This window comes from Suncus etruscus, chromosome 16 (genome assembly GCF_024139225.1).
Source record: "Suncus etruscus isolate mSunEtr1 chromosome 16, mSunEtr1.pri.cur, whole genome shotgun sequence".
Lineage (NCBI taxonomy): Eukaryota > Metazoa > Chordata > Mammalia > Eulipotyphla > Soricidae > Suncus > Suncus etruscus.
This window is the reverse complement of record NC_064863.1, coordinates 38,173,064-38,183,643: the sequence shown is the minus strand read 5'-3', so window position 1 is coordinate 38,183,643 and position 10,580 is coordinate 38,173,064. Positions and strand designations below refer to the sequence as shown.

Below are 10,580 nucleotides of genomic sequence, written 5' to 3'. Positions count from 1 at the left end.
TCTCCCTCACACTTCGCGGACGCCCCCCAAGGAGCAACTGCTCCTGCTGATTTTATTCTATTCTATTTTATTATTTTTTTTACTCTCTTCTATTATTTTATTCTATTCCATTCTATTTCATTCTATTTTATTTTATTTGGCGCTCCACTACCAGCCACTGGAGCTGCCCCATCGGAGCTCTTCTCCCAGCTCTGCACTTGCTCCCCAGATGGAGTCGGGGTGCCGTCGCCGCAGCAGCTGCCGCCCCGAACCCTAAGCTGAGCGCTTTGCACAAACACCTGCCGCCGGACCAGGCCCGAGGAGGGGTTGCCATCTCAGCTAGAGCGCGCGGGCTCCGGGGTACCCGAAAGCAAGCAAGCAAGCAAGCAAGAAAGTGCATCTCTCCCGGGTCATTCGGCCGGCCGCCACTACCACCACCGGGGGCACCATGGCTTTGAAGGACACGGGCAGCAGCAGCGGCGGAGTAGGCGGCGGAGGCGGCGGCACCATCCTCCCCATCAGCGACATGGTGTCTGCCTCCAGCTCCCCGGGCGGCGGCGGCGTTGGGGTGTCGGCTGCTGCCACGGCTGCTGCCACCAATGCCACCCCGTTCCCCGAGGTGGTGGAGCTGAACGTGGGCGGCCAGGTGTATGTGACCAAGCACTCGACTCTGCTCAGCGTCCCGGACAGCGTCCTGGCCACGATGTTCGCGCCCGCCAGCTCCCGGGGCGCGCGTCGCCGGGCCGAGCTCGCCAGGGACAGCCGCGCGCGCTTCTTCATCGACCGCGACGGCTTTCTTTTCAGGTACGTGCTGGATTACCTGCGGGACAAGCAGTTGGCACTCCCGGAGCATTTCCCCGAGAAGGAGAGGCTGCTCCGAGAGGCCGAGTACTTTCAATTGGGGGACCTGGTCAAGCTGCTGGCCCCCAAGGTCACCAAGCAGAACTCGCTCAACGACGAGGGCTGCCAGAGCGACCTAGACGACAACGCGTCGCAAGGCAGCAGCGACGCGCTCTTGCTGCGGGGCGCGGCTGCTGCCGCCTCTGCACACCCCTCTGCACCCTCGGGGCCCGGGGCACCGGGGAGCGGAGGCCGGGTACCCTCAGATAAGCGCTCGGGCTTCCTGACCCTCGGCTACCGCGGCTCCTACACAGCTGTACGGGACAACCAGGCGGATGCCAAGTTCCGAAGGGTAGCGCGCATCATGGTGTGCGGGCGCATCGCGCTGGCCAAGGAGGTTTTCGGGGACACGCTCAACGAGAGCCGCGATCCCGATCGCCCCCCGGAGAAGTACACGTCGCGTTTCTATCTCAAGTTCACCTACTTGGAGCAGGCTTTCGACCGCCTGTCCGAGGCCGGCTTCCACATGGTGGCGTGCAACTCCTCCGGCACCGCCGCCTTCGTCAACCAGTACCGCGACGACAAGATTTGGAGCAGTTACACAGAGTACATCTTTTTCCGTAAGTTTAGCGGGACCGGTGGCCCTCGCCTCTAGCTCTCTACAGCCCCATGCAAGCGATTCTTGGGCGTCCCGGGACTGGGGAGGTGGTGTGGTGGTGGTCTCCAGGGGGTCGGGGGTTGGAGCTGGTGCATCAACCTAGAGCGGCTCGGCTCTTGCACCCGATCACATCACACCCCCCCCCCCAAATTGATCGCCTCTTGCAATCGGAGACCCACACCTCCACCTTCTCCAATTTCCCAATCTGGAATTCCCACGCCTGTCCGCTCTTGGACACTCCCCGACACCCCTAAATTGTTGCCAAGCGCGAAATTGATGCTTTCACTTATTGCAATCGCAGACCCGCACTTCCACCTTTTCCCACTTCCCAACCTGCAATTCCCACGCCGTTCCTCTTTTGGACACGCCCCGCCACCCCTAAATTGATGCCAGACGGGGAAATTGGCGCTTTGCCTCTTGCAATATCAGACCCGCACCTCCACCTTCTCCAACTTCCCAACCTGGAATTCCCAAGCCTTTCCGCTTTGTTATTCCAGCCCGCAGGACTCTGGGGGAGCTCTGAGATTACTTCTGAGGTGGGAAGGGAGGAGAAGGGAACACTAGGCTGTGCACCTGTTTCTAGTTTCTCTAAACTTCCTTTGGTCTCCAGCGGCTTCCCGGGTTGTTTCTTGCAATGGGCAGGCATGGGCATCGCCGCGCGCCACTGTCATCTGCTGCAGGGGCTGGTCAGCTCCATAGCACTCGCAGGGGGCTGATAGCTGCGGATGAGGGATCTCCACTGTTCACAGGATCCTGAGATCCAGTCCACAGACAACCCAATCAGCACCCGCTGCTCTGTTTTTTAAAAAGCAGGCTTCTTTGCTTGGAAGGAGGGAGTGAATTAGAATTTGGAGGGTCCATGCTCTTAGAGTTGGAAATTAAAAAAAAAAATCCTGGTCTGTGTGTGTGTGTGTGTGTGTGTGTGTGTGTGTGTGTGTGTGTGTGTGAGAGAGAGAGAGAGAGAGAGAGAGAGAGAGAGAGAGAGAGAGAGAGAGAATGATTGATTATACTTCCATCCATTATGCAAGGAAATTATGTTCCTTTGCTACTGCAAAAAGCTTTTTACACTAAACTTCTCAAGGAGTATCTATGAATCTCAGCTCAAGAACTTCACCAAATGCAACTGGTCTTGGGGAGTGAGGAAGCAGAGGATAGTTAGCACAGTTGTTTGAAACCTGTGAAGTGAGTTTTAGAAACTAGTGCTATTTGGATGGCTGAAAAGCCAGCAGTAAAGTATTTTGTGACCTTTAGACCCTGTCTATAGTGTTAAGAAAAGTGTCATTGCTAGCCTGTGATAGAAATAACCCAACCTAATTGAATTGACTTTTGATAATTCACTCACAGTAACAAAACATTATATATATACATATATACACATATGTACTACATATATTTAAAACTATATATGTCTACACACAAACATTCATATATTTCTCTTTGTTTTTATTGGTGAAGTGAACGTTTCCCTCCTTTGCACAGACACAAGCTTGTGGTTCTATGCTTATATATTCTGATCACCTTGTAGGTTGAGTGTAGGAACTCAGCACTCTGGGCCTCTGAGTTATGTGGTTGATTTCCTTAGAAAGTATTTTCTCAGAGAAATAAAGAAAGCATGTTTTGAAGTGATGTGCAAATGCCTCCTATTAACTATTATTATTACTCACTGAAATGGTTGGTCAATAAGCTACTAAGAGGAAATGAACAGTAGTTGTTCATTTGAAATTGGGATCTCTTTTATGTGTTTTAAAAATAATTAAGCTATTTTATCATTATTCTAGGGTCCATAGTCATAGTAATGCTGTTGGGTCCTGGAGATGGAATTCAGGGCTTCATGCATTCTTGGCAAGTGCTCTAAGACTCAGGGTATTTCCCTGGACTTGTGATATCACCTTAACCTCTAGAATTAGTGCTTAAATTTAACTTGATTAATGATAAAATGTTAATATAAATATTTTGTTTTAAGCTTGTTTGTCATTTTAGCATAGATATATTTATATTACTATTGGGATATAACAAAAATGTTTTTAGAGTTAAGAAATGTGATTTGTCTTTAAAAGTTATGGATTTTATGTTTTGGAAATCATTTATGATTTTGGTCACTTTCTCCCTTTATAAAGCTGCGAATTTGTGAGCTGTAGCAATAACACAGTGACAAGGTGTTTGCCTTGCACGCAGCCAACACAGGATAGACGCCGGTTTGAATCCTGGCATCCCCTATAGTCCCTGAGCCTGTCAGGAGCAATTGGGGGGGGCACACCTGGTGACACTCAGGGGTTACTCCTGCCTATGTGCTCAGAAATCACTCCTGGCTTGGGGGACCATATGGAATGCCAGGGGATCAAACTGCGTCCCTCCTAGGTCAGAGCGTGCAAGGCAAATACCCTACTGTTTGAGTCAATGAACCTACCCCAGGGACGATTTCTGAGAGCAGAGCCAGGAGTAACCCCTGAGCACTGCCGGGTGTGACCCCAAAACCAAAAATAAGTAAATAAAATAATTAAAAATAAAGTTGTGGATTTGTAAGAGCTCACTGTACTGATTGTGAAGACATAATGAAAATCTCTCCAAATTAGAAAAATGTCCACAAAAGAAGTATATTGAATTTGGATAGGTAGTAGATATAATAAGATAACTTGGAAAGTATTTAGCATATGGGATATTTTAGTACTGCTACTCAAGGAAGTGTTAAGCAAATTGAAATGTTCATGTGAAAAATATTTATTAAACAAACATGTGCTTGGATATTCATTAATAAAAATTTCTGTATTTAAGAAAGGAAGCTATAGACTTGGATATTGATTATCCTAACTTTAGGGGAAAACATGTAATTTCAGGTTAAATATTATTCTTTTGAAATTGGATTCTACTCATTGACCAATCAAATTTACTTGACTTTTTGTTTTGTTTTATTTTCTTGTAGATGCTCAGGGGTTATTCTTGGCTCCACACTCAGGAAATGCTCCTGGCAGGCTCAATGATGATTGAACTTGGGTCAGCCACATGCAAGGCAAACTCCCTATCCAATGTAGTATCTCTCTGTCCTGTACTTTTCAGTTTTTTTATTAAGTTCAAAATTTAATGGATACTCTTTTGCTTAGCCATACTTTCATAAATTATTTTTGACATGAATTTTTTTTATGGTGGTGGGAAATCTGTAGCAATACTGGGGTTACGAAGACTAGACCTGGTTAAGCAAAAAAGACAATGCAGTGCTGGCTATCAAATGAAGGGGTTTATTTATACCTTATATGTGCTCCAGTCCCTTGACTTGCATCAAAGGCACCTACATGGATTCTTTTAATACTGATTCATGATAATAGATGGTACTTTAAAAATTTTACCTCCTTTGGCCAGAGCAGTGATGCAAGCTGCAGGATGTTTGCCTTGCATATGCTGACCTAGGAGGGACTGGAACTGTGGTTTGATCCCCTGGTGTCCCATATGGTCCCCCAAGCCAGTAGTGATTTCTGAGTCTATAGCCAGGAGTAAACCTTGAGTATCACCAGGTGTGGCCCAAAACAACAACAACAACAACAAATTACCTCCTATTTACATAGGTATATAGAGAGTAAATATTTTGTTTGATAATCTGCATGTTAAAAAACAATTAGTGTTATTCATAAAAAGTAATACTATTAGATTATTTATTTACTGCATTTTAGGTACAGTAAATATCTCTATTATTTTTCATTTTCACCTTTAACATAGTTCTTTCAACAAATTTAATGTTTAATATGTGACAGAATTTTTAACTCTAAAATTTCTAGACTGCATATAAATGTTTGAAGTTGCTAAAAAGAGAAAGAATTAGAACATCAAATTAATTTTCTAATCTTATCCTCACTCCACATTTTTCACTTGAATATCTCTATAGACAAAAAGCCAGTGACAAATAGTTTTGTAATTCTAGATACTATTAGGTGTATGGTTTTGGTTAAATGACTTACTTTCTCTGTGTCTGGATGTTCTCACTTTAATAATAAGGTTTATTTGAACACCAGTTTTATAAGATTTTTAGTATTTGTAAAGTATTTAACCTATAATAAAAGTTTTTTAAAATAGTGGGTACCATTAGAATAACGGTTTAACACATTGTTATTATATTTATATCAAGAATACTTCATTATAAAATCCATTGTAAAGTTATTTTGCAAATAAGTGATTGTATATCGAACATCAAACTATTAGTTTCAATAACATATTTAATAGTATTATTTTATTCACCATGACTTATAATACTGTCAGTTATAGGTTTCCATGCATACAAAATTTCAATGCCACCCACTCTGGATTCAGTTTCTCTCAACATTGCCTTGAATAACAAAGTTTCTACACTTTTACCAACACCAAAATGTGGTAGGCCCTCTTACAATTCTGTCCTTATCTATTTGCCATCACTAAATGGTAATCTCAGTTTTGCAGCCAAAGGCCAGTCAGTGGCTTGTCCTTGTTTGATAGTATGCTTTCTTGTTTTATTCTCTGTCTAATATTCTTAAATGATATCACCTAGAATATTTATTTTCCCTCTCGCTTATTTAACTTAATATGATTTTCTTTAGTTCATCAAGGTTTCAGCAAACTTCAGGATTTCTTTCATCTTCTTTTACAGCTACATATATTCTGTTTATACATTTATATGCATGTATACACATATTTACACACATATACACATATATACATGTATATACACAATTTTTTCTATATAGCTGTGGTTGGACTGTAAAATCACCCCACACACCATATCTCCAACCTCAAGTGAATGAGTCTAAAGCAGAGTCACTGCACAAAATAATTTAGTCCAGGTGTAGGGTGAAACACGTGTAGTCTGGCATCTTCTACCTCATATGGAGAACAAACTGCCTGCCAGAACTGTTGTTTTTATTAAGTACAGAGACCACCTAGGTGGAGAGAAAGAACAGACTAAGGGCAGATAGCTCAGGTTATCTGGAGCCTGTCCTACCCAGGTTTAAATATAAGACAATTTTTGTTTTAGGTGAAACCAAGTTGTAAATAAACAGATACAAAGAAACTAGGGATAATCTTGTTTCAGGTAAAACAATTCATAATCTAATATTGGACATTGGTTGTTTCAATATACTGGCTATTGAACTCTGCCATGAATTATAAGAGTGCATAAACTTTTTGCTTGATTTTGGGCCACACCCCAAAACACAAAAGCACAGGGGAAACTCCTGGCTCTGCACTCAGGAATTATTCATGGAGGCCTCAGGGTACTATAGGAAATGTTGGGGATCAAACTCTAGTCGGCCACAAGCAAAGCAAAAGTCCTGCCCACTGTGCTATTGCTCCCACCCTAGCTGGAGCTTTTTTAAATGAATGCTTTTGTGTTATTGAGATAATGAGAAGAAGAGGGATTATTGGAATTAGTGTCTCCAATAGGAGCGATTCTTAATTTACGGAACATTTTCCAAATTGCTTTAGAGACCGAACCAAATAGATACCACCAATAATAAAAGAGGTTTACTTTTTTACTATGTCCCTTCCAATACTAATTGTCTACAGCATTTTTGGTATATGCCATTCTTACTGGTATATGTGATATTTACTGGTGTGAATGTGATTTTTATTTTCATTTCACTGATAGCAAGTGACAATAAACACTTTTCCATATGCCTTTTGGTAGAATTTATGTCTATTTCTGAGAAGTAACTGTTTATCTCAATTTCTGATGTGCTATTTTTTTATTGTTGAACTTTATGAGTTTTTTATATATTTTCAATATTAGTCCTTTATATGTGTCTTTTGTCATGTCAAGACGTTTTATGTACTTTCACATGTCTGAAACATTGACTTAATACCAACTTCTTTTCTGGAAGTAGATTTTTAGCTGGAGTTTAAATCACTTAAGTTTGCTGATAATACTCTAGTTTCTGTGGACCAAATTCAATATAATGCCTTTTGATTTAGAGCCAAGAAGTGTTTTAACACTTTTTTTTTAGTACTTGAAAGTTTGGCAGTATTTTCTGATAAATGCTGAGCTAGAGTCCTATCTCCTTAAGTGCTTGTATGTAAATCATTGGATTCTAATGCTGAAGGTTCCATACAAGTTAATAAACATTTAACACCAAATTTACTTAGCTACCTGGGCACTTTTATTATTTTTCTATAGCACGTTATATCATCAAGTCTTTATAACATGCACTAGTATTTTTCAATTTCATAATACTCATTCACAGCTTAAGATAATTTGTCTCTTGAGGAAAAAAGTGGTTTATTATAATTTCCATTTGTGTGTATGTGGGAGGGATTTGGTAAGTATCACTGCCTTTTTATATCTAAGAGACCAAAAGACATTTTATGTTGACATTTTACTATATAGATAACAATAATATTTTAGTAGTCTGTGTTCCCTTTCATAATTAGAACTAGCATACTGTGTGCCCTTCCATTGCTCATCCTCAATGAGTTAAGAGAATGTTAATGCTATTGTCTTACTCTTCTGTTCCTAAAGTGTTTCAAAATTTATATTATTCATCATTGTTGCATAAGATGGGTACAATTGTATATATCTCTACCATTGCTTAATATTCTCTTAGTAGGATATGCTGTTTGTGTTGTGGTATCTGAAATTACCATACCTATGTATAATAGCTCTTTCTAAAGGGCATGTGAATCATCTAATTTCCTTAAAATACATACTTTTACTATTTATTTTAATATATATAACTTCAAATTCAGTCTAACTTGTTTTTTTGTGTTGGGTTAAAAAGAGATGGGTTGATCTAAGGTCCTGGAGACAGATTAGTGGTAGAGCAAGACTACTTATAAGCATGATGACATTGAAATTGAGAATTTGATCCTTTTGGGTAAGAAAAAGACATCTAATAAAAACTGTGTGAGCAAAGGACTATAGATTGTGCATTTCTTTGTCATTGCAATAATGATAACATGTAAGAAAAGAAGAAAAAGGAAGAAAGAAATATAAAAAAATAAACTTAAAAAATAAATAAATACATATGCTTTCTTAAAATATTAAAGGATCCTATTTTATTTAGCTATTTAACTTATAGATTTATCCTCCCAGAATACAAAAGCAGTAATTCAAATGACACATGTACACATATATTTATTCAAGATCTTTTTAATAATCAGGATATGAAAAAAAGCCCAATTGTTCAACAACATATGAATTAATAAAGAATCTGTTATTCACACACAACACAGCACTATACATTTACAAGAAACAGAATGAAGTTGTGAAATTGGCAGCAATTTGATGTAATTGTAGATTATTACATAAAACAAATTAGGCCAGAGGCAGAAGTTTAAATACAAAATGATCTTACCCACCTTCAGTATTTAAAGATACAAATCAGTTGTATGGACAATAACAGTAAATAACAAGTATTTTATACTGGAATGTGCAAGTTTGGGTGGAAAGAGTAAGTGAGTGAATAAGTTGACTAGAAGTAACATAGGGAGATATGTGTAGGACTTGTGGAGCATGTGGGCACCAAGGGAAGTAACAATATGCACTAAAACTATAAGTGCTAACCAACAATATTAAAAGGTTGGTAGGAGTAAAATTGGTTGGACATGGGTGATATGGGAAGGGGAGAATGTAGGGGATTGAGCTATACAGTGGTGGAGTGTGTACTAACTTTATACATCTAAATATCCAAATTACATTTGGATTTGATTAGGATATCTTTATGAAGAAGATGCAATCAATACCTAAAAAAATAGTAATCTTGAGCACAGAGCCAGAAGTGAACCCTAAGTATAACTGGGCATGGCTTACCCTCTTCCCAAAAAGATATGGTTGTATTTAATCATGAACAAATACAAACACACAGTTTCATAAGTTGCGTACTACATGCTTGAATAACAAATGTGCAAGATTGAATTTTTATGGAAGTCTGCTTATCTTAATAAGCACAAACAATATCACAAAATGCTCAACTAGCACCTAACAATTCATTAAATACTCAGACAATGACTAGTAACTTTTTGAGATATATATATATCAATATATATATATATAGTAACAAGCTGTATAAAATAAATTATATTGTGCCTATTAATGGAGCAGGCTTGGAGGGGGTATGGAAAACTGGGGTCATTGATGTGGATATGGTAGCACTGGTGATGTGATTGGTATTGGTATTGTTGCTTGAAACAACTGTATAATGAACAATTTTTAAAATCACTATCTACTATTATATTTACATAAATATTTAGATAGAAAACTTAGATATTTAAATATTTTAAACTCTCATTGTCAAGTATATTTATCATATGTAAATGCCAAGTATATTAATCATATAAGTATATATCATACATATAAGTATATAAGACATTATATATCAAATATAAGTATACTTTGAAGCTCAGTATTATCCAATATAGAGTAAAATTTCAAAGAAGATATCTGACTTCTTTTTTTTGGGTCACACCCGGAAGTGCTTAAGGGTTACTCCTGGCTCTAGGCTCAGAAATCACCCCTGGCAGGCACAGGGGACCATATGGGATGCCCGAATTCGAACCACCATCCTTCTACATGAAAGGCAAACACCTTACCTCTATGCTATCTCTCTGGCCCTGAGATATCTGACTTTTAACACAAATACTTGTGTCTGAGGAAGAATACCTGTGATTTTTGTTAAATTTTGTATAGTATTTATGAATTCAAGATTATGACTTGGTTGTTTCTAATTACTTTTCATTAATTCTTGGTCTGCATTTACTTCTTCCCCACTGCTCTGCACTTAGATGACCTTGAATCTGATTACATTGCCCAATTCACTGCTTGTCAGTGAGATACAATCTTGGAAAATTACCAGGTCATCAAGCACACATTCACTTCAATTGATTAAGTGTTGTCATGTTGCTTGTCCAGATGAGTGCAGCCGTAATTTCTAAGAGCAGTACAGGAGTATTCCATTATCTCATCTTCCTTGACAAGAGTTGGCAAATTTTTATTTCTATTTGTTGCAAAAGCACTGTAAAAAAAGTTCTTTATTCCCCTTAATGTTTTATAATAGTTATGTAGTTTTTGGCTTTCCAGTCTCTATATTAGAAGGGTGTTGAAGAGAGTTTGAAGTGAGCTGGTGACTGTCATATACCTAATCTCTTTGGCCAC

The 10,580-nt window shown here is 39.5% G+C and overlaps 1 protein-coding gene across 1 annotated transcript in view; it reads left to right on the top strand.

The window, feature by feature from the left end:
• The first annotated feature begins 362 nt into the window (after window positions 1–362).
• KCTD8 (potassium channel tetramerization domain containing 8) overlaps window positions 363–10,580 on the top strand; it is a 239,019-nt gene continuing 228,801 nt past the window's right edge. Inside the window, exon 1 of the mRNA XM_049790150.1 lies at window positions 363–1,439. Within this exon, the coding sequence (XP_049646107.1) occupies window positions 428–1,439 (1,012 nt within the window). The 5' untranslated portion in view covers window positions 363–427. The remainder of the gene's footprint in view (window positions 1,440–10,580) is intronic.